The following is a 25752-nucleotide window of genomic DNA, read 5'->3' on the forward strand; positions in this document are numbered from 1 at the left end:
CCCCTGTAGTGTGATTATGGCGTACATGTTGTGCACGTATTGTATGTATAACAATAATACACACAATACAACTAATCATGGTTCATATTACGCTGTTCAGAAGACAACACTGATTAATGATGGTTAGTGTTGTCTCAAACATAACATGAATAGTGTGATAAGAACAGCCCTGCCACATATCCATTCAAGTGCTTCAAAAAATAAAGTGCAGGTTTTGGATGAACTCTTTGTATGCTGCCTGCACAGACAACAGCTTGACAGTTGGTTTCAAAGAACGTCTCAGCACCTGAAGGGAGGTGTGCAAGGAAGGAGAGAATCACAAAAGTGGTTCAGTCATGCACATCACATCGTTCTCGTTTTTATTAATCCCTACTGTACATCTCTGCAGCACTTAAAACAGACTTTAGCTAGCACCCTCTAACTCACATCAAAGTCAACACTTGTTTGTTGTGTCATCCTTAGAAATAGACATTTGCCCAAACAACTGACAGTAACACTTCTTATTATGCAAATTGTTAGGTAGGAGTTTGCAATGTTCTCAGCGTAGGGTAGTACTGGTTTCACATCAGGTTACAGGTGGAGGAAAAGTGATGTACTGGGTGAATGAGATTATCAACTCCAAAATTTGGTTTCCACAGTTCCTGCTGACCTAAAAACTGAAATGATGTAATTAGAAGTAGTTGGCCCAGTGTCAGTTTCAACTACTGAAATCTGACTTCCTCGGCACCAATACAACTGATTTAAAACAGCTAAACTGTGATTGCATTTGAATGATATTGAACCAGGCCTTTCTAATCCATTCATGCTTGTTTACATAGACTGTATGTAATGTTTTGGGTACTGTCTGAACCATTTACCTTTTCATTTTACAGACATTGCAGAGGTAAATTTTTTATGTAATTTAACTATATGTGTCACCTCCTATTTCAGTAATAGTTGATTTGAATTATATCTCTTCAGTTTGGTGCACATGTCACATTAAAACTTAATTAACTCTCCATCCACCATTATGAGGAGTGTGATGTGAGTCGAATACCGATAACGCACAGTAGGGAGAGCTTTGCAGAGCACGGCATGCTAGAATCACACTAATTTAAATAATTGACATTATACATGCTGTGTTGAATAAGTAATTAAATAAATAAATAACACCTCCAGATCATAGCTTGAGTTTCTCATTAGAAGGCAAGCTGTGCAACTTCGTGCTCAGGAATGAAAGTCAAGAGAAGCAATTGCAATAATTACAGCAGCAAGAAAGAGTGTGCATGCGCGTTGGGAGGGGTGGGGGCTTAACGGAAGGAAATGAGGAGGGAGGAGCTGACTGTCTACAGGTGCCTCTGATTAAGGGTAATCGGGGCTGCCCTCCCCTTTCTTATCTCTGCAATGAGCCCTGCTGCCTCTGGGTGCCTCAATCGCCGTGGCTGCCTGGCGTAATGAGCTCCACAGCCACACAGTGGATGCCCCGCAGGACAGTCCCTACAGAGCCATAATGAGCACTTCAGTGTACCAATTCGTGCTCCCCACCAAGGGGCCCCCCAAGCCTGCCTCCCCTCAGACATGGGTGGGCACGGCTTGTTCGTCTTCCATAGCCACCCTCCACCTCAACTCCCCTTCTGAGGTAACGGCATCCCCTCTGGGTTCAGTGTGATGTCCCTGCGTGTGTGGTTGGAGGGATGGCCCAGAGCCCAGGCTTGGCATCAATCACTTTACATCGAGAGTGAGGCGAAAGGCAGAGGCGGCGATAGGGATTGAGTTGCAGCAAAGATAGAGGGGAGGCACAGGACATCAGGCTGGAGTGCCGGGTGAAGAGCGAGGACAGCTGAAGTAGCCAGGGATGGAAAAAGGTAAATGATGGTAGAGGAATGGAGAGGGTGAGTGAGTGTGAGAGAGGCAACGACAGATAAATTGTATGAGAGAGGGGTGGAGAGAGAGAGAGGAAGAGAGAGAGGGAGAGCGAGAGAGGAGTATCCAGGTATAATGAGGTCTATGGAGGAGGGTGGGTAATGAGAGGAGGGAGAGTGTCAGAGTCCAAGGTGAGGAGAGGGGCGGGGGCGCTTTTGCCAAACAGCGGCACCTCTGTTGGTGCTGGGGTGGATCTGTGTGTTTAAGAAACTGCACTGCTGTGCTTTTGCTCTCTTAAACAACCAGGAGGTGGGTGAGAGGATCGACGGGCCTGACCACAGAGCAGGGCTTTGAAGCTGCCTCACGCTGAGAGAAACTGTATTGGATTTAGAGAGACTGCCTTTCAAAAAGCAAAAGATGAGAATGAAATACATAGAAAACCGAAAGAAAGAAAGCAAATCAAAGAAAAAGAAATCAATATGCAGTATACATAAGCTTGACATGCCTCATACATGTGCTTTTGCTCATCTATATTTATCTCTGTTTGAAAGATTAGCATAACAACTAACATTTTCTACAAGCCTGTATGCAGATAGCAAGATGGCAATCATGAACATGGTGTAGCATTCATTACGATTATTCACCATCATTAATTGTGGTCATGAACAGTTTTCACGGTTAGGAATAATTCCATCTGTTTCTTGAATTGGTTGTCTTTTACATTAGCAAGGAAAAACATTAAGCAACATGTCTTCAGTCGTGTGTTTGCCTGCGTTTAGCATTTTTGTGGATGCGCTTCTCTGTGCGAACGCCTGTGCAAGTGTGTGTGTTCTTAGACTCTTGTGAAGTCCAGGAGTAAAAAAGCACTCATCATCTTTCATCTGTGCTGCATTTATTCTACAGTAGCACTGCAGCAGCTGTTGTAGCCATATTTTTTGCCTTTTTCCCCCAAACTGTTGTAAACTTGGTGTTTTGAAACAAAAATCTTGTGCCACTTCAATTGCAGGTAGTCAGATCACCAGTTGCACCTACTGGCATCTGAAAAGACATTTTCATTTTCTGTAGAAATACACTTGGGGTTAGAGTAAGAGTGCGACATTATATACTGATACACAATAGATACAGTAAAATGAGAAACTTTTGCCCTACAATAGCTACATCTGTATCAGAGAGGATTAGCATGGTGGGTAGGATTGGGCAGTGTGTCTTATTTTAATTGCCGTGTATTTTAAATAACCTCCCATTGCTCTTCTTCTTGAATAGAACCTCTGCGGGGCCAAAAACTGTCTTTTCAGAAAATGGTTCCATCTGGGAATAAGGATTACATTATTATTATTATTATCTTGTGAAGGATTAAGGATTTGTCTCAACCAGTGAGTGTTGCCCTGAAAAAATACACAAGTAAATCACAACACAGTCTCACAAAGTCTATTGTTCAGATCCTGAAAATATAAAACAGACATTAAATCCTGAAAAGGAGAGGTTTACATCCTCTGAACAAGAGCAATGTGCTGTTTTAATGACAGCATGCCATGTAATTGAGGTTTGAAAAAACTGTGTGTTAAAATGATGTTTGGCAGCAGAGTTCAGCTGCAGTTCTAGTAACAGTTTTCTACAGAAGACATTGAAATACAAAACTGTGTTTGTGCTCAATTTTTATATACTTGTGTCACATATGAGATCATCTGTCATATGACAGATGAAAGATGAATAAATTCATAAAGTTGCGAGTTGCTTACCAAAAAGCTTTCTGACATTGTGTTCCCACTATCATCCTTTTTTTAAATTTTATGTTACATCAGTACCTATTATACTATTGTCATGTGCATGTGATTAAGGCCACAGAAAAAAGGAATGTCTAAATATTAACACAATGTAGATTAAGTATAAAGAACAAGATTCAGTTTCTGTTAGATTTTATATTGAGGACTTTATACTTCTAAAATGTACAAAAAACTGGTATCATTACTTGTTTTCACATGTGTCTCTTGGCTTCAGTGTAATATAAACAGAGAGGACAAAGTACTGCCCACAGCCACAATTGACCTTTGGGGTTCTGATCCCTTAATGTGTTTCTCTGTGTTGGTGCTGATACAGCCTTCTTTCGCCTCTGTCCAAATCTATAAAGCTTTTTTCCAAAGATGCTAGTAATGCGAAGTGAGAGACACAAATATCCTCCCCATTCCATGGTCATAACCTCTGCCTCTGTCATCGATAGCTCTAATAGGTGTTTAGAAGGCCTTGTATGTGCCTCAGTTTGATCGCCGGCTGATTGTTCGGCATTGTCATTCAGAGAAAATGGTTTGTGCTGAGGGGGCGGGGCTGAAGCCAGACCACAATTTTTAGTGAGATCCTCAGAGGAGGTCTGGACTGCCGAACGAGAACATCTATTCAAAACCAATTTACTGTACATTTGTAACACCGTAGATTTGCATAATTCATGTATGTCTACATGAAACAGAAAAAAATAGATTTGCTCTTCCATTCGTGATCATAACATCATAACATAATATGATAGAAACACATGTGGGGATTGACAGAGCAGCCTGAGGACCTATTGGTTACAGATTGATCCCTGTTCAACACAAGTTATTGACCATGTCTTTAAGACAGTATTTTATTCGAAATGACTGCACTTTTGAGTTTACTTCTCTCAGACCCCAAGTGTGTTATACAGAGGCATATTGTAGTTAGACAATGCAGATATCAAAAATACCCCTTTTAAGCACAGATCTTTAGCTGTTTTGAATCTGAAAGTCCAAAAAACCCACAGTTTAACCTAGTGAATATTATATGTTTAAAACTACTATTTATAGAATTAGAAAATGTCTGACTTTGGCACCCCCAGTGGTTTCAAAAAAGACTGTAACAGAAAGTAATTTGTGTTTATGAATAGCTGTAAAGGCTTAAATAAAAAACACTGGCAAGTGTGCTACTGTAGCGTATGTGATGGCGTGTTGCAGAGCATAATATTCTATTTGTTAAAGGATTGTGGCTTAAATTATGAACACAGTATTGTAGTATGTGTTTGTGTATGTGTATTTACTGTTTAATTATATGGTAATTGCTTTAAAAAGAAAGATAAAAGCTGTTTCCTTCATGTAAATCATATACTCTGTATGAATTATTTAGTTAATGTTTATCATCACTGACTGCAAAATGGGAAGTTGGTACTGGGAATGTGAGGTTCCGTCTTGGTTGGGCTGTAGAGAATGTAATACCTGAGTTTAAGAGACTACTATGAACTATTCTTTGTTAGATACCAGTGTCTAGCTATGGGGTGAATAGAAGATGATGTTTTTTGTGGAAATTACATTTGAAAAAGTAAGGGTCATGTTATATTAAGACTAGACATGCATTCACAAAAACAGACATTTTCCTATTGTAGCAATTAACCATCACCAAAAGGATGAATGCACTGGCTAATGCCTATTCAATATGAGTTTAGTTGTTTTTTACTCAATGGAAAAAAAAAAAGATTATTTATGAAGGTTATTTTTTATTAGTTCATTTGATTTTAATTTAAATGTGATGTGATTTAAAATATGTTACATAAGGTATATCTGACTACCTAATTTTATTCAAGGTATTTTATTCAAGACTAAAGGAATAAAGACCACTGCTGAGGTTTATATAATCTTAATGTTTTTCAGAGCAAAAGCTAGCTAACTGAAATGCTCTGAACGATATAAATACGAAACATGAAATGGTGACTTGAAATCTTAAGTATGGCTTAAGTGCTTATTTTACTCAGGAAGAGCACTGGGATTCCTAATATTAGTTACCTACTGTATTACCCCCTGTCTTTTACAGTGGGCTCCTGCAGCCTATTTCTGCTTGGCCAGAAAAACTCTCCGCTAAGGTTTAACGCAACCAATGAGATTATTTCTGCTTGCATAGCAGCTCTGTCTCTGAAAAATGTTTAAATCCCCAATCTGCCTACATGTCCTGGTTCATGTGTGGCCGTAACTCCCCAGACTGGGGGTTTGGTCAAGGCCTCTCTGCCTGCTAGTAGTGTGGAACACATGCCTGGCACAACCAGTGCCATGGGGAGAATGGCACACAGCTGGTTTGATTGGGCTCTGGCCCTAATCGCACATGTCTCTGCCATCAGTGCTCAAGGAGCAGTCACACACATGTTAACTGTGCTCATACAAGGGAAACTGATTGGAGCCTTCTAGATTCATTCCCAATCAAATACTGAATCACGCTCAGACAGATAAAAGGCTGGTGTTGCTTTGTGAGATGGGTATCAATGTCTAACGAGAAAGCTCAGGCTAGGCATTCAACGAGCTACTTCAAGTCTCAATTCTCATGCAGATGAATGAATTGGTCTATTTTCAGAGAGCTGATTGTTGGGTGCAGAATGGTGGGTGACAGTCTATGTGCTAAAGATAAACACACGTAGTCCTGTGGAAATGCATTAGCCATGCATAGTTTAATCCTAAATATGGTTGCAAAAGGCTGCAACATAAAAACACAGGGGTCTGAAAGGTCAAAGTCGAGCACCTCTGCTAGAGAGGAGAGTAGACTGCTCAGAGAAGCTTTCCTGTAATTTGAAAAACAGAAGATGATTAGTATTAGCATATGTTCTTTTGTTTCTCAAATGCACTGTTTTGTATCACCTAAATCAAAGCTGCTGAGATATTTACTATTCTTGACCCCTTCACTCAAATAGGCAGTAAAATGAAAAGTCATATGTGGATTTGCTAATGCATAGCACAAGCATTGGGTAATTTAATTTATTAAGATGGCATTTATTTTCATTTATCAAAATAAAGTTTTGCCTGACCGTGAGAAGCAGTCAATAACAATGTGCAGCTAATGTAATTTTGAATACACTTAATGCTCTGCTCACCCGACTAGAGAGAGAACTGCAGTAGTGAATTGGTTGACTGTTGCTGATAAGCTTAACAGCAAAGCGGCACCCAAGCATTTGAATGAGGGCATTAATGGTTGTTTAAAACAGGAATAATGAAGTGAGGACAACAGTGTTGTGTTGCTTCTTGCTCTTGAGAGGAACGTCTACCAATGGAGGATAATGGTGACCAGACTGATTTCTAAAGGACATCAGCAGAGAAGTAGTAGGTCATCAGAACTTAACGGATACTATAATTGCGAACCAAAAAAAGGGAAAAAAAGCTCAGCCTCATTTCAGGATAATTGTGTCTTTATATAAAAAAGCAGCTTCACACACTCTCATGTAAGCACACACAGATATATTCAGTCATGCACATGTACACACACAGACCTCTCTTAATCTTTCTGACACACACACATGCGTGGTCATGCACACTTGCGCACAAAATACACAAACAAGCACAAATGCAGTGCACAAACACAAAGCAAATGTCCTCACAAAGTAGATGAGCTCCATTCTGTGTCGAATTGAAAGCATCTGCAAAGCCAGTTCCTCTCGGCCGTGGAGGCGTGCATCAGCCGGCAGAAGTGACTGCTTGGTGTCCCAGAGTGGCTCGCGTAACACTTGGCCTGCTCCCTAGCCACTGCCTGGATCAGAGAGGCCCACTGCTATCATCTAGGCGCTGGCAGCAGTGAGGCTAGGCTTAGAATGACAAATTGGTTAGAGGGAGTGAGTGACGAGAGCAGGCCAAGAAATATACTTTGAAGAGAGAAATGCATTCCGGGTTGTGACAAGCATACCACATTATATGGTCAAGTGTACAAGTCTGTCTCCCGCCATGTGGATTGATCCGGATCCCAAAGACACTTAAATGAGCCGAGGCTCTCTCATCAAGACAATGCCAAAGTATTTATCTTAGAAAGTCACCCAAAATATTACTGGATTAAAGAGCTTTTCAGCACACGGTCTCTCGTCTCGTGGCCTCAATTTGTATCAAACAGCCCCTCCTCTCCAAACTATCTGAGCAACAATTTTAAAATGATTTTGCAGTGTTTGCCTGTTAGCTCATGTTTTAGACTCTGACAGTGTTGTAATAATCACAGATTTCTAAATACATACATAATTATATCCAACTTAATCCAAGGAGACCCCTTTCCTTATAAATCAGGGAATTTACATAACTCGTTTAAGACAGTTACAGAAATAATCAGCAAAAATCTGGTTGTTTGTAATACCATGCTACCATGATTCTCACTGATTGATTATTGCTTCAGAATGTATTACTTAATTCACTATTTCAACAAACGGATCATTTCCAAATTAGTTTTTCCCCATTATGATCTGTGATTACAGCCAGCAAATAATGCTGTTTTACACTTTGCCTTGACACTATCCACTGGATCTAATTATGTAATGTACATAGACCTACTGTAGGTTAAACTGAGTTTTTTCTACATGAATATTTTCTTCTGTTAGTATCATGCATGTTTTCAGTCAGAGAAATGTGAAAAACTGACATTCTGCTAAAACCATATGACTATAATAGTGTATAATAGCTGTAACAGCAGTAGACTCAACATGCAGCAACATGAAGCAGCAACATGTTTCATCATATCTTTCTGATTCATTTCTGTCTTTATTTAATTCACATAACAATTCACATTACATAATTCAACTTAATTTTTTTTAAATTATGTATACAGTTTAACAGAAACATTCTTTTCAAATGAACCATACTGGGAAAGAAATGCTATGTTTAATACATGTTGTTTTTGTTGAGTATTGAGGTAAAGCCTGAACTTCAGTAAGAGTGCATACCAGGTGTAGACATGTGGCTTTTGTCAGAGGTCAAATATTAAAAAATAAATCAGGTTGGCCCCTTCCTCAGCTGAAGGTCATGTACTATACTGACAGTCGAAATAGAAAAGCTTGCAACTAAAAGAAAATAGAAACACTGTGTGACCCAATGGGCACAGAATTGATTTATAAACCTTTGTTGAGCCACTAAATATGCCACGCTTGTATTGTGGTACAGAGCAGCTCTATTGCTCAATTTAAGACAGTATCAGCCTGTCAAATTTTGTTCTTGTGTGCCTTTTCTGTGGGAATCAGGTTTCTGTAAACAACATTTCCTAATGCAAAGTCATAGCAGTTGTACAGGAAATAAAAACAATATTAAGCTTCCTCAACATATTGTAGATATCATAAACCCACATAGTATGAAATCCTGTTCTGGTTAATCCACAGAAATATTGCACTTGTAGAAACAATCCACGGAACCAGAGACCGTTCGTAATCACAGGGATGGGAAAAAATAAAGCAAACATTAAATCTCCAGTGAATGAGGACTGGCGATCGAGTGGATAGTGACTGGCTGCTTAATGTTGGATTTGCATTGGATTCCAGTCTACCTGAGGAGAATAAAATGTACTGGACATTTTTTTTTTACATAAAATAAATTCAAACATGAAACAAACAAACTAAATATAAACTCATCTAAAATGGCCTCTGCACTGATTTGAGTGTTTAGGAATGAATGAAATCCAACCATTATACAGAATATTGTAGCATTACCACATTTTTTAGTCATGCCCATTTGGAAGACTGACTGATTTACTAGTATGTGGTCTTGCTGTATTAAGAGTCAGTTTGTTCTAAACACAGCAGCTTTGTAGGTTGTAATTACATTGTTTTTCTGCAGGCTTGTTGGCACCTTGGTCAAAGGCAAGCTCCTATGTGCCTCTAGGACTCCCTCTCATGTAAATTAGGCCCTCTTTCCTTGCCAAAGCAATCATGACATTGCATTGGTGCAATGCTAGGTCTCCAAATAAGCCATGTCAGATGCACACACACAAGACACCGGATGTAACCCTCTTGAATTCCCTCTCTGAGCAAACTGCAGAGCCGTAGCAGTTGGCATCTCGAGAATTTGGTTTGAAGTTGTAGTGTATTTTACTTTTGTTGTCAAATTGCTTTGCAAATGAGGCCCACCCTGGCACAATTTCAAAGAGCTTGTGCTATATGTGCAGCTTCCTTCAGGCACTAGTTCCTGAACCTTCATCATTCTGTATGCATATGCACAGTACTGAACTAAGCTCGCATGGAAAACTAGATAAACATGCCAAGCTGGGAGGAAGATGGAAGGCAGCATGCTTATGTCTTGTCAGCCTGTCTGTATGTTGTTTCTGTGTTCCTCAGCTTGACTGACATGGTCTATCTAATAACATGGCAGGCAGACAGTATGAAAGCCTTGTAGGTTTTTACCCATTAAAATGATTTTCAATCATTTTTTGATGGGCTTTTTTTTGCCCGAAACCACGCCTTATAATGATTCAAGGTTCGCGAGTGCCATTCACATTGAAATGTTGTGTTGCTTGAAGCCACATCAAAATAACTGTTTTGATTTGTCCCATTTTTGTCTTGGCAATGACATTAATAGGGGCTGATCGTACAATGAGGATAAAGAAAAAATTTGAGGTATGTTGACTAAATTTGAGCCACGGATCCCCTGGCTCACAGTTATAGCGTTTTAGTCTGGGCATCATGGAAAAGGCATTGCTCTGCGATACAAGTGTTGCACATATTGCGTGTCCTTTTGATTGCATGTCCAAGTCAGCCACAAAATAATAATAATAATGCAGGGATTGAAACACTGCAAAATAGCCCAAGGCTCAGAAATTGCTAATGAACAGCAGTGGGGTGCAGTTTGGGGTGCGGTGGGGGGTTGAGGCATCTGAAACCTTACTTCCTGTTTCAAAGGCAAATAATCTATGGTCGCTTTCTTTATTCTCAAAACATCTGTGGCATTGCCTCAAAAGGGGGAAAACATTAAACGTATGAGTAGCTCAATGTGAACTGAGAAAAACTATACAGGACTATTTTTACAATAAATATGCATCTTATTCTTCTTACATGTCATAAAAGTGTTAATCAAACTTCAGCACAAGGCAGCTTTATCGTGCATAGCACTTGTGTTTTACACTTGTTACACTCTCTTCTTTCACTGCCTGTCAAGAGGTCTTCTCACACTGGAGAGAACCATCAAGCAAAGGGAAATCCATGGAGAGGGATAGAGACAGAAGGCAAGAAAAAGAGAATATATTTGATGCTATGTGCTGCAGATATAAAAAAAAAATGGCAGTCACATGATCAAAGGAATTTGATAATCCTTGAACTACATTGCTCCTTTAATCCTAGTGAGAGAACTATGTTTTATTGGGGGGAGGGGGGAAACAATGCCGGGGTGGCAAACAGAGCTAGAAAAGCAGTAACTAGCTGCTGGAAATGCAGTTTACTAAATGTAGCATGGCAGTTTTGAGCGAACCAGGGAAGATGACAGCATAAAGCCTCCTTTTCTGTGTGTGGAGAATGGAGGCTGAGCTGATGGGGCTGGAAACACAAATGTGCCACAAGTCCCTGTCCACTCAGCACTGAATAGTGCTCTTGTTTTTTTCATGGGGTTTGTTGGGGAAGTTGGCTTGTTGAATGTGACCAGACTACTATATACTACATCTGGCACATAGAAACAGAGAGCAAATTAAACAAGGTTTGGGCTAATATTCTTTTTAAGCAAGATGGCTGAAGTTGCTTCTTGGTTAGTTCTACATTGTACTGAAGGTTCACCTAAATACTGTATGTATTATACAGTACATAATTAAGACTTAAAGGATAAGAATTATACTGAAGGAAAACAAACCTAAGGTACAGCAGAAAAGATGTCTCCAAGAAATCAGACAAAGAAATATCATGTTTCACTTATCTTTCCATTTCCTCAGAAAATAAATTTGTTATATATCATAGCATTGGTCTCTCTGGATCTCATCAAATTACAATAACCACCCCAAGCACTCTGAAAAGACAAAAACATCAATATGTGGTGTAATCCAAGGCCCCCTGTTACAAGTCTTGTCAATAGTGTTTCCTTATCAGATGTAAAATGTTCCAGACCAAAGGTGAGTTGAAAAATGACAGGTTTTTTTTCTTACATGTTTTTCCATTTATGATTTCTCTCCTGATTACATGATCATCATCACATTTGTGTTTCCTGTAAAAACACGGAGTATGAGTTATTGCTCACAAAGCTGCATGGTTTCCACACTGATGAAAAATTAATGATTAATGATTACCTTTATGTGTGTGTGTTATACTGGAGTGTGACAAAGGAACATGGCCTAAGTGAAAAGTGATGTTTTGTTCTGTTCAAAGAATAAAATGAGATTGTAATGACAAAAAAAGGCAAACAAATAAAACAACAATGATTATAGCCTGGGGAGATCTTGCTATGTGCTGTGTTTGTGTGTGTGTCCAAGAATGGGAAAGGGATTTAGATTATCTATGACTAGTATCAAGCTTGGACAGCCCCTTTATTTATATGAACTAAAGCACTGAAACCAAGAAGAGATGGACAGTCAAGCTGGCTATGCATTTGTTATTTTCTTTAACATGAACTATTATGAAAAAAATATATTATTGATTTAAATGAATAGTACCTAATGTAAAATATTAGATAGAAGCATATTATGCATATGTGACTCTTCAGGGGGACCAGTGGAATGTGTGTTGTAGCCCCTTCATGCAACACACATATAGAAACATATATACAATACATTTGAATTTGAAAAGAATAAAATAAAAATTGTTTAGTTACTGTACAGTACTGTTACTCTTGATTACATGGCAGAATCATCTGCATATTGTTAAAGCTGTAATTTAGGCAATAATTAATTGGACTGTTTGGACAGTTTTTCATCCATTCCCATAAAAATCAGCAACTTGCAATATATACTGTAAGTCACAATTTTGGAGGCCTTGCTTGGAATCAAGGTCATTCTGTTTACCTTTCTAGAAATCATACCATCTAGCCCACATGCATGCAACATACACAGAAACAAATTTCCTGCTCTTATCCCCAAAGAAAATAAGTCATGTTCATTTGTCACATCAATTAATATATCATGGTTGTATAGCCTACTCAATCTGAAGGGAAAATTTTGTCTACTAATTCCATCGTCCCAGCAAGGCCCATTTATTCATTTATATTTCATGACATGGTGTTTATGCAGTGAAAGCCTGGCTGTTTTTTTTTCTCTTTCAGTTGCCATGGCCAGTGAGGTGTTCTCCTTCGACGTTGCAATGAAATATAGATGTTAAGAGTCTGGAGAGTTGAGTGTCTCATCTGTCCTGGTGATACCATAAGGCAGCCATTAATAGTGTCAGGGAGCATCAGACATACCACAGGCACATAATTGGATATGAGGGCATAACTGAAAGCACCTGCTTGGAAATCAACAGGGCCTTCCCAGGAGGCAGGCCCTTGGTAGATTCCCAAAGAAGTTTGCAGAGCCCATCCACTTCCCTGCTGGGTTTGCCTCACCCATTGCTCTTTTAATTTCTCACTGAGGTCAGCTCAAGATGCCTTCTTGTTTTCTTTTTTATGATGGCATTGTGAGTATGCAAATACTTTGGATCTTTGCATAATCACAAGCAGCGGGACCATCTGTTGTTGGCTTGTTGACTTACCTTGTATCTGCTTTTTAATGGTGTTTTTTTGTATCTGAGTGATGTATTGGTGTATTAACAATGTAATAATCATTTAACCTAAAAAAAATGCATTCAGGCGTGTATGCAAAAGGCTGAACATATGTTCAGTGAAATCTTCTGACAAAGAAGGATTTTTAATCTTTATGGAGGGATAGAAGGAAGGGGAAACTGGAAAACAAAATAAAATACATCACTATACCCACTCACATGACGTACAATAAGTTGATATTGGCAAGATAAAGATTTAAAATATGACTGTCAACAAAAGCTGTGGTCTTGGATTAGTGGCCGGCAAAGACCTGCTTGTTGATTGAGAGTCGCTTAACCCCTCTGAAATATATTGCAAAAATGCTAATGGAAATGACCAGGAAATAAGCTGCAACTTCCGTCACTGAAGATTTGCTGGGAGATGCCCTCCACTAAAAACATGTCCCTGATAATGTGTTTTTCTTGTAGAACCTGAGCCAGACACCGGAGAAGTCTTTTAACTCACCTCCCCCCATTTGTCCTCATAAGGTAAGCTCCAACTTGCTTTCAGGCAAGGGACAAACAACATTATGTGAAATAGTTGCAGATATTTTAATGTTCTCATTAGGATTTGTTTGTGTGTCTTTTTACATTTCATATTTATATAACTTTATAACTCCATATTCTGTTGAGACCCTTCTTCTTGTTTATCAGTGATTCTAAAAAGAAAATGTTTTCATTTCATACAACAACAATTTCTTGAAAGCATGTCTTCCTGCTATTACTTTCTTTCTGGATTTTCGTTATGATTCAACATTTATTTGACATGAGGCGAGAAGGGCAGATTTATTCAATGCTAATTAGCCCTCTACATGCACAGTCAAAGTCATCACTTCACTCTGATAGTCTCAAGTAATTTTCACACACTGACTGAAGTAACTCTCCCCTTCAGTTCATGCTCCTGGAGCATGCCTCTTGCAAATGTGATAATGTGCTATGTAGTGAAATTCACACAATTTCAGTTCACTTAGCACCAAATGTGTCATAAATGCCTGTGTCCTTTTCTGGATGAATGGCCGGTATGGTGGAGAGTGGCTTATTGCAAGAGTGGACCTTGGTAAAAGGAGCCCAATGGATGGAAGCTGTCTGACAGCCTGTCATCAACTGTTCAAAGCCTAACACCGCTCTACATCGCTAATGCACAGCTAGCTGTCTAAAATGACTTTGGTGGCATTGAAAGCTGCACACGGTGGTAGGACAGTAAATAATAATAAAATACGATACCCCTCTCCCCATGTCTGTCATTGGGAAATCACAAGGAAGGGAATCAATATTTGTATGGAAGTCTATCAATGCAAAACAACACTGCATGTCCTTCACATAGGACCTGAACTTTTCGTATTCAGGTCGCTCTTAGAAATTACAGTCTGACACAATCTAGAATACAGGAACATGTCTCTCTCTGCAGCCCTACAAAGTATGTTTGTCTATGTTATTTCTGGCTGCCGCATTTCCGTCTCATTCTCTCTTTCTCTGACTTGCTCTCTTTCCATTCTTACACAGCTGATCAGGGCTGATGTAATGGGGGAACACCGTGGGTTTGCGGATAGTGTTATTCACGTTTTAGCTGTTAGCAGCGGAACATAATCTCCCTCTAGTCAGCTCACATTAGTCTCCATGATCCGCACCAACCCAATATGTGCAGCGAATGCAATGGGCCAGCTGGGCTAATTTAGTATGTCAGTCAGCTCAGGAGGCTGGTAAAATGAGTAAATGGCTGGATATGATTTATATGAAAAGAATATTCAGATTATAATGGCTCTCAGAATAGAATATCCTCTGTCTTTTTACACTTCTCTTCATCTGCATTGTGTGCATCCCCTGGATAGATAGTGAAATGAACAGAGGGCTTTTAAACTGACTGCTCTGTGATTATATTAAGAGTGTGAGAGTGAGAGAGCAAGAGCGAGGAGGGGGAGGGAGGAGATTGGGTGTTCGAGCACTAAGTATATATAATTGCTTCTTGACACATTGGTCAAATTCTGCAGTGCCAGGATCTGAGCGAAGATGATTAACGGCTGTCCGAGTGGGTGGGCACTGCAGGTCGTTCAGGGCCTTTGGTTTCCATAGCGATCCTAGTCTAAAGGCCATATATTGCATACTGAAAATCCCAGAGGTCCGCACATTGTTAAACTACAATTATAACTCACATCGAAAGCATTGTCTGTCCACCGCAAACTCTCTTATTCATCCGCCAAGCGGCTTGCTGCTTTTTTCCCTCTCTTTTCTTTTATTTTCTCCTCTATTTTCCTTAAATGGTCTCCTCTAGCTGGCACGAAGATAAAGAGTGAAAATCTTGCATTCTGTGAATAATTGATGAGTGGGCTCACCTCAGAGCATCATTACAGTATGGCAGTCAGGGTAAGAGGTGAGGGTAAGATCATATTTCTGACACTAGGCTTCAGGCGGTAGAAAATTGTGTCGGTTTTTCACAAGATTTTCTTCTGAATCTACAGCATAAATAACAGTTTCTCATTATACTGTAGCACAACAGGAGAGGAATGAAATGTGAACAGGGATGTGCGTACAGTATACATACATGTTTCTGTACATAAATTGTAGAATCACATTTGTAGCACAGGTGGTAAACAGAAACCTATGAAATACCACATTTCAGTGCATGTTTATTTCTGTGTTCGACAATATAACTAAAACAAAATAAAAATCCTACATGTTATATAGTAAATAGTTAGTTATGAGTTCTTTGTAATTTGAGGGCAGTGTTCTGGCCGATATGATTGTGTTTGTGTCTGTATGTGTGTAAGAATGTGTGTGAATGCATGCACAAGTACATGTTATGTGTCTATGTGAACAGTGCAACCTAGTTAGGTGACAGATGGAGAGGGCAAGGATGGGGGTGGGGATCAAGCACCTCTGACAGTATGGGGCCTGCACTGCACCCTGTTCCTGCCAGCTCTGAAATTGCTAAGGTAAACTAAAGCCGTGCAACTCCAGGATGCCATTTCACAGTTTTATTTTCCAAACAGAATGAGAACCTCTTCTGTGAAAAGTCACCTAACAATGTAAAAGTTGAGTGATGGACATGCTAGACAGACATGCTGCTTCTTGAAGCACATTTTAGCCTGTGAAGTTCGACCAGGATGCTAATGTAAACACACTGATTGCCACAGATAAAATACTTAAGAGATGCTGTGTGCAGCAGCATTTTTAAGCCAAGAAATGGCCACTGAATAAGCACATCTTAATGATGATTCATTCTGTATAATAAAAGAAAATCCCTCTGGCATCAAAACAAGAGGCTAGTCATGCAGCAATTAAGCTTAGTTAAAGGCATCAAGCAGACTATGGGTGGTTAGTGAGGCATCTTCCTGAACATGTACGTCCACATGCACGTCCTTGCACATTCAAGCGCACATACACTCACATTCAGTCACTCAACCCCCCTCGCACACACATACACACACACACGATGTATTTGAGGTAAATGTGATCTCAGAAGACAAGCAGCAACAACCCACGGCTCCATCAGGGTGCCTGGGGTTGCATTGGTGGCCATCGTCAAACAAATAATTCTTTGTGACTGGAAAAAAGACAATCCAAAAGGTCATTTGTGACCTCTGGGACCAGTACTGTGCAGCATCTGTCACTAGCAAACACTACATGTCTGTGTCAAATGGTAAAAGGTATGCGGTGCAGCCAGCCTGCTGTGTAATAAAGGCAGTAGGCCTATATGTACGTAGCATCACTGCTCTACAGTCTCTGGGCTTATCTGCAGAATGTCCACAATGACATACTGTAATACATGACTGGTTGGATAACTTGAATTGCTGGTCACTGCATGGTTAATATTATGCAAGCTTAAATATTTAAATGCTTTTTAAGGCCATGAATGAAATACTATATAAATAAATATGAATACAATTCACATAGTAATTCACATTATAGTGGTAATTTGACAGAAAAAAAATCCCACATTGTATTTGATGTCATTATAGAGTATGTTTAACTGCTTCAAAAGTACTTTTCAATGACATATTCAAACCTTCAGATTTATGCCCAACATAAAGATGGGTAACAGATTACATTTCATAGATTTAATAAGTATTCAGCATATCATTCATTCATGTCTGTGTGCACTTTCATGCAGTGCTCTTTCTATTATGGTTTGTGAGGTTGAGGTAACCCTCAGGGGAATCACTAGCCTCCATGTTTGATGTTATCCCTCTTGTCACACAATTTCCACAACAAGGGTTAATAGCATCAAAAATTCAGGGGAAATTGATGAAGGAATATATAATGCATGCCTCCCTCTCAGCCAACTTGCCATGCTCATATATCTGCATCAGACCACACCTCCACGTGGAACAAATCAATAATATTCCATTTCTAACCAAATTCCTCTTTTTGGATGGTGAAATCCAATCTTCATGGACACACTAACAAATTGGATATCCTGACAGTTGCATTAGAAAAAGAAACACAGAGATGACATGGGTGGTTCTGTAAAAAATCTACCATGCATATTGTGTGTAAAAATTGCATACCTCACAAAATTTTATTCTGAATTCTCTCAAAGTGCAAATGAGGCAGAATTGTGTTGTATATTTCCTAGATCTCCTGCACTGTACGCTCTCTCTCTCTCTCTCTCTCTCTCTCTCTCTCTCTCTCTCTCTCTCGCTGGCTGTCCTTTCCTCTCACTTGCCACAGCATATCTCCCTCCTACATCCAGCTAAACCAATCAGGGATTTGAGGGCCTCACTTCCAATCAATTACCACCCAAATCAGTGCAGAGGCCTTTGATATAGAATCATTTGTCAAATCAGTGCAGATGGCTGGGGGCAGGTACCCCTGTGCCATAGGCCATATCCACATGGAAATCTCTGCTCAGGGTGGGCTCTCCTGACGCTCCCCAACCTATTAATGGGAAGTCATTGTGTGCTCCATGACTGCAGTCCAGCTGCCTGGTCCCCTAGATTGCTAATGTTTAAGCATCTTAGCCTGACCAATGGATAATATAAAGTCCCAAGGTCTACCATAATGGATTTGGACTATTTTTTAAGGTAGGCAAAATGTGACTTTCACAGATCCTACTTGAGGTGTTCATATGGATTGCACAAAGGCTGCAGGAAGTGTACCAAGGTGCAATTTTAAAATGAAGCATTATCACAGTTGACCTACTGCAACAAAATATACTTTAGTGCATGAGTCAATCCACCGAAGCGGAGGACCCAATAATACCCATTCGCTGCAGGTGTTCACATGTGCACCATTGCCATGTTAACATCTTGATAAAATTATACATCTGAACTCTACAGTATATCTATATAGTACAATGATTCGATAAAATGACTATACAGTGCAATTAAAGCAACAAAAAAAATAAACATGCACACACAAAACAAGATCAAGAGTGCCTGTCACAAGTCTGGACAGTAAAACTGGAGGAAGAGTAAACTTGAGTAAACAGTACAGTAATAGTGTGTGAATTAAATTATTCCAATTAAAATTAATGAAATGTCACTACAGAGATCGGAATGACAGGCATTATAATAAAATCACCATATCAAGCAAGGGGAGATATTGACAGATGTAACATAAAGAATGTAAACAATAATGTCAGCTTGCACCGTGATAAGAAAAAGATGCAAAACAATTAAAATAATTCACCAAAAAAACAATCTTTTCTCCCTGGACAACCACACGTTTAGGTGAGGTGTCTACATTGAGAAGATATTTCTGTGTAAAAGTCATTCTCTATCACTTGTTTTATTGATGCTTTTAATTTGAAATAATAATGCCCTGTGATACAAGTAAAGAGTAGTTAAAGGCAATGGGAAGTTCAAAATCTTAAATTTGCAGCAGGATAGATGTTACACGTAATGGAATCCATACCATTGACTACTAGAAATGTCATCAATAACTCCTCTTCCCTGCTTCTCACTTCACAGTGTCAACAGGCAATTCAGAACTCACAAAGTGCGCCTCAAATGGGTAAAGTTTCCAAACATGGAGTACTCCTCCATAGATGGTTATCATATAAATTCCAAGCATTTTCATCTCAGCGAGGAAAAAATATATATGTAGCATCTTTCATCTCTATTGATGACTAAATACACAACTACATACATAGAATAATGGCCTTGTGCATATAATGCAATTCAAAATAGGTTGGTGAGTAAATTTTTTTGATGCATGTAACATACAGTTGGTCCCATTTCTCATATAGACTGATGCTGTGTCAGCTAACCACATTTCAGTGAATAAACTTACTGTACCAGTCAGTTACTTTTCGAGGTCAGTGTGGCAAGGCCTGTTCTACATAGTTTTTGCTTAGTGTTGCTGCTCTGGCTCAAACATACAGTACTGCTGTGGGATCCTTCTGTTAATCATTATTGATTTGTTCTGAACATTAACCAGACCGTGTCACCTATCACTCACGACCAGGTGCATGTTTTTCAAATGTGTGACATCTTGAGGTTGTATGCATATTTATGTGGCCTTCTTGTCTTGACCAAACTAAACTTGGCTAAACTATGATGATTTTCAGTGGTAGAATGTAACTTTACTCAAGTAGTGTACTTAAGTACAAATTTGAAGTAGTTGTACTTTACAACTATTTTCCATTTTATACATCTCAGAGAGAATATGACTGAATATGATTACTAAGACCAAAACGTGCTTCAAAAATGCTGCAAGTGTTCAGTACATGTACGAGCAAATCTTTACCATATAACAATCTTCTTCTTAACAGTCTGAACTGACTATACTGAATCATTGTTGTAGTGAACTGAACATAACAGTTTGAACCACCAACAGACTGAACTAATTACTGAGTTGTGAACAGCGATAGGATTGCTTCTCATGTATGTACTGAAGTGCATTAGAAAAACAGTAAACAAACTACAGTTGATAGTAAGTGACTACAGATATTTGAACTGAACTATACAAAACTGGTCAAATCAGTAAAGTGATTTGTAATTTCCATCATTAAATGCAATAGTAGTGGCATTTTAGGTACTTAGTGTCTAAATGTGGGAATATTTGGCAAGCCTGCTATTAAAGAATCATAGAAAGAATTAGAAATTGACCCAATGTCTTTTTTAAAATGATAAATTGTGGATATGATTAATATTATGTTACATAAATCATCCAGTATCTTGTTGCCAATACTATTTTACTGAGCCTAATTTGTATACAGTATGTCCAGGATAGGGGATCAATTCTTTGAATTGAGTTGAGCTTTTCTTGTACAGGATGAGACATACACATCTGTCCTGCATCATAGTCAAAAAGTTCAAGAGAGTTTCAAGTTGGCAAATACTGGACAGAGAATAGCAGGCTAATTTAGGCCCAAATTACTTGTAATTAAAAACTGATTTTGAGATTGAGGGTATGCGTGCCAATACTTAGGAAGGTTGGGAGACGTGACTATTTTTCCACAGAAGCATGTTTGGGGTCATTCATGATTTGAAATGTATAAGCCTGTACACATATACATGTGACCAGTAGTAATGGAAAAAAAAAATGACAAGGCCCAGCCCATCACTAAGTTTAAATTTCTTTTTATACAGTGATACTGTATGTTTTCTTGAAATTAATCATGAACCATATCTAGATGTGGGTGAGATTATATCAGATGCCAGGTTTGCTGTTGTTGTTATTTTATTTTTATTTATTTTTTCCATACTTTTGTGAATGACCAGTCAAGCATTTCTAATATTTGGACAGGCATGAAATCCCCCTGGCTGAAACATAAACAATGCAACTATATTCTTTTTCATTGACATTGATTTTCTTGGCCAGGTTGTTGTCATGTAATTGTTTGCCATTAGAAGAAAACTGTGTAGTTAGATTTCCATGTTTAATGACTCAAACAAAGCCTTTGAGGCTTCATTAGTTTGCACAGTGGTGCAGCCCAAACTAGATTGTCTAAGAAATAGATCTCAAAAGTTAAAGCAAACAAAACTTGTGTCCTCAGGTGATCTGACATGTCAAAACAGGAATAAAATAACAAAAAACTAAAAACGTAAATAAATATATAAATGAAAACCTTGAAATCTAAAACCTTTAATTTATAGATGAAGCATTAATCATAAAATGCTCAAGATTCATGGTTATGGTCTAAGTTATAAAAGAGCTTATTTTAATGATTTTATTCATGAGCAAAGTATTATTCGATACCTTCATGTTTCAGTGATGTATCCTGGCCTCTTATTTTTTCCTCCCTACCATTATAAATCAGTGCAGTGCTGTGGGATGTCATGGATACCAGCCCTTAGTTCTCTGTGCAAGAATAAGACAAGCTCTCTGTAGTGTTAGATACACATTATTTTAGAGTCTGTCTTCAGATCAGCATGGCACAACTGTGTCTCTGGCAGACAGAACAAAGATCGCCCAAATTAGAAATGGAAAAAGAAAATCTTGAAAAAACTCCCAAGCAGCCAGTGACCGCAAGCATACTAAATGAAACGACCTAAGTGGCCGGTTGATATCTGCAAGCACATTCAACCCAAAGCTGTATTTTAACAGCAATCAAAATACTCATCAGCAAGCTGCATTCACAGATAGTGTAGTGGGTGTTGTCTGTTCTCCAATTTCACAATTTATAGTCATCATACAAGGAACGCTTTCACTGTAGGAGCTAATCAAGCTGCATTTCTAATTCAAGTCAATATGTCAAGTGTTTCCCTGGATGTCATCACTTCTTTGTTTTATGAATTAAAGAGGTTGTTTTGGTTTTAAAAATAATATATACCCAAACATCAGTTAAATTATGTTTAACTGATGTTTGGATGTCTTGACAAGACATCACTACAAACATGTGATGTCTTGTCAAGACTATCCAACTATACTATGAGAGGTGTCTCAATGTGCCTCATTATTTTTCCTCCTGTTAGTTTGCTTTGCTCAGCACACTGCAGTTTGTGCATCATTGTCAAAAGACTGTTGAGACAATAGTGAGTGTCATCTGCCTATTTTGCACCAGTTGTAAAGGACACAGTTCTTATGTTTTCATTCCGTGACACAGATTTCATGATCTCTGAAATGCCTTGCATTACTTCAGATAGAAAAGAAAAACAAAACAAAAAACAACAACAAATGGAATAATAAGAGGAAATTGCAGTTTGGAAATTATTACGACTGTGTAAGCTCTCTAGGCAAGAACATGCTGCATTGCTCAGGACATTTTTCTCACCCTCTGCCTTTGAATATTTCACACTGGCATAGTCTTTGGAGATGTAAGTCATACTGAGAGAATTTGACTCTGCATGCTAAAAAGGCATAAATATGGGAGAAAAAAAAACATAACCAGCAGATGACCTTATTACGCTCAGTGTGTACCATGCAGTAGCAATATTGCCTTTATTTGTCATTATTACCACCCACCATTACTGTGAGTGGGAGGAATATCAGTTTGACAAAGAGGGCCTCTGACTAAATGTTAAGGAGCCCCCCTGTCATGTAAGACACATCCCTACTGTTCTGAGTGGGCAGATATGGCTGTGTTTTACTACTTATGGATATTCAATGGAAGAGCACAGAGCGGGTCTTGCTGTAATAAGGCATTTACCAATGCAGAGTAGCACTGTGCACTGTGAGAACATATGTTAATGCACTTGGCTGTGGCCAGAGAAACAGCAAGAGGTTTGGGGGGAAAAAGCACATGGGACTGGCCTCCTGGGGCTCACATTTGCCTTCTACAAAGATATTAATATGACTAGTGCTCAGTGGTAGAAGAGGAGGAAAAATTACCCTGGCAGTGAGAAGAAGTTTGTTTTGGTGATGGTGGTGCACCCCCAATTGGGTGAGGCAGGCTAGGGAAGAGAGACAGCTCTGTACTCTGTGGCTTTTGAATTACATCAATGGCACACTTTAACTGACTGCGCTGCCAGAAAAACTGACATCAACATATTTGAGGAAGATATGCACGGAGCAAATGGGGATATGACTGTGAGCCTTGTCTCTGTGCTTTATCAATGTTTTACCAAAACTGTGCCACTGGTGTTGCAAGAGGGATTGTCTGTGTTCCTTCTCAAGAGTTGACAGTTACAGTACATATTTGAAAGAAGTTGTCAGTTGAAGAAAAATATTTAATATTATGTATGCTGTACATAGAAGTCACCATTAGGAAACACTGAAGGGAAAATGATGCCCTGACCTAGTATTTAATTTTACTGCCTTTTTACTGTTTAAAAATGCTTAACTTTCAACAACTGCCAACAATATCTATATAGAGAGTTTAAATAGACAAGGATGTGCTGCAACCAAAGATGGATGGATTACCTGCGGAAATATTCATGAACTTGGCATTGGTCTCACTGGAGACGGTGGAAGAAGTACTGTTACGTCCTAATGTATGTTGACTGGTAATATTTTATCGGTAGCAGCGGTCAAAGTAATTCTTGTGTTCTGGGTGCATTGAATGTTGTAATTAAGCAGCAACTTGTGTTTTTCTTCCCGTGTATGCAGTCACATTCTTTAAACACGCATGTCTGTCGGGCCTATTTTACTGTCTGTTCTTTAGCTTTTATTACCATTTCACTGGTAGAAGTAAGCACATGACCTTGCCTGGGTGTCATGGGCTTTTACGACCTGCACCATCTCTACTTGTTTTATCCATAGTAATGAGCAAATGATTAAAAATAAAGATACTGCTCAAAAAAAGACCTAATTTACAATATCAAAAACCTACTGACAATCACACTTTTCTTCACTTAATGTCATTCATAATTCAACACTCTCAAAATGTACTAATGACGTGTGATAAATGCAAAGAGGAATGAGTGATTCTAAAATTACAACAATGATAACCAGTCTAACCAGGCTATTATAGTGTAGTCTTTCAGTTACATTAACCTTCTAAAGGCTGCTTTTTGTCGTAGAAACATTTCTTTCATTTAGCCATGGTAAGAATGGCTATTCTGATTGCTGTTTGTAAAGTTGAATAACATAGTATAGGTTGTATGATGATGATTTATTCATATAATTGGACATTTAAAAGATGTTTTTCTTCATTCTGAGATACGTACAGTAACATCTTCAGGAGTTAAGGTTGTGATCAACTCTGTAGGTAACAGCAATGATAGCAATGAAAGATAATAAATGCTTGTACCCACATTCCAGATGCACAAAAATAATGCAGTTATCTCTATGATAAATTTGAACTCTTAAGATAAAATATCGATCTCTGTTTATTGATCAGATTACATATAACTGGCATAGCAAAAAATGCAGTCTTTTTGAAGTGAGACTCATCAACACTTCAGCAGAGAGAAGGCCATTATTCCTGGAGACATTTATACAGTATTATCACATCTTATTCTGGGGTTCTCATTGAAATGTATAACAAGGCCACAGTCGTTTTACAAGCTTCGTTGTGAAATCCTTATTCATCGTGGTGATATGTGGAGAATGACAGTGAATACATTTTGAAACTCAGATGAAATCAGCTGAATGACATTACAGCTTAGCATCTGGCTATCAATTGTGTTTTTTGAATTTAAGTCAGAAGAAACTCCCAGTTTTAAGGAGATAATTTTCATTAACGTTCTGAAAATCATTAATCAGTATCATCATTGTGCTTCATGTTTGTCAGTGAATGACAATGTTTCTGGTTCTTTGCTTCAAACATGAGCCTGTGATTGCACATCACAATCTATGGACAATGCCTCTGCCAGTCTCAATGAAGAAAACTGTCACATGTTTCAATGGGAGAGAGATCAAACGGAAGAACAATTCACATTACTAGCAAATCTTGAAAACTGAAATTTTGACACATCAAGGGGCTTTCCATTCTCTTTTCCACCATGTTTCCTTTGACAGTACACTCAGTGGCCACTTTATTACACGCACCTCCCCATTAATGCAGTTCACTCCTCCAGACAGTGAGTCAACCCTTTGTGACTCATTATGCAAGCAGACAGGACATGCAGACAGGACTGAGAGGTTTGCTTACTGTCCAGCTGAGGCTCCACGCATGTGTCACCGACATCTACAGTATGTCTAGTTTCATTCCAGTCAAATTCTGCACCAACTTTTTTTTACTGATTCTGATGCAAGGTGTCCCAATCAGTGAACACAGTTGCTGTTGTGTTGGGGTTGGTGTGAACATCTATGTTACATGGAGGGTGACCATTGGACAATGCTTGTAGAAGCTTCAGTAGGCATGTGATCATTAAAACTGAATCTCTGAAGAGTGGAGAAATGTTTACTTGTCTTGCAAGTCCTTGTTTCTGTTGCAACAATCAGATGATCAACATTTAATTTAAACTCCATGGATCTATTCAGCATGGTACAACATCAGAGGGTGTTGTTGAGGTTAATGGAGTAATGTGGTGGGGAATGTTTTCTTGGCACAATTAGGCCCATAAATACTAAGTATTCTCCAAGCCACAGCATACGTAACAGATTACGCAAATGTTTTTTAACCCTAATGAGAGTAGAAATGATCAGTACAAAAAAGATGCAGCCCTTCTATAAGGTGACCTAGTAGCATGGACATTAAAACCTTCAAAAATCCT

At 38.8% G+C, this 25752-nt stretch overlaps 1 protein-coding gene across 3 annotated transcripts in view; it reads left to right on the plus strand.

Moving 5' to 3' along the window:
* The window catches only part of pcdh11 (protocadherin 11), a 130667-nt gene that overhangs the window by 39833 nt on the left and 65082 nt on the right, over positions 1-25752 (plus strand). For all 3 annotated transcript variants that reach the window (XM_044205245.1, XM_044205246.1, XM_044205244.1), the window contains exon 4: positions 13700-13759. In XM_044205245.1, the coding sequence (XP_044061180.1) occupies positions 13700-13759 (60 nt within the window). The remainder of the gene's footprint in view (positions 1-13699; positions 13760-25752) is intronic.

Source organism: Siniperca chuatsi, linkage group LG8 (genome assembly GCF_020085105.1).
Source record: "Siniperca chuatsi isolate FFG_IHB_CAS linkage group LG8, ASM2008510v1, whole genome shotgun sequence".
NCBI lineage: Eukaryota > Metazoa > Chordata > Actinopteri > Centrarchiformes > Sinipercidae > Siniperca > Siniperca chuatsi.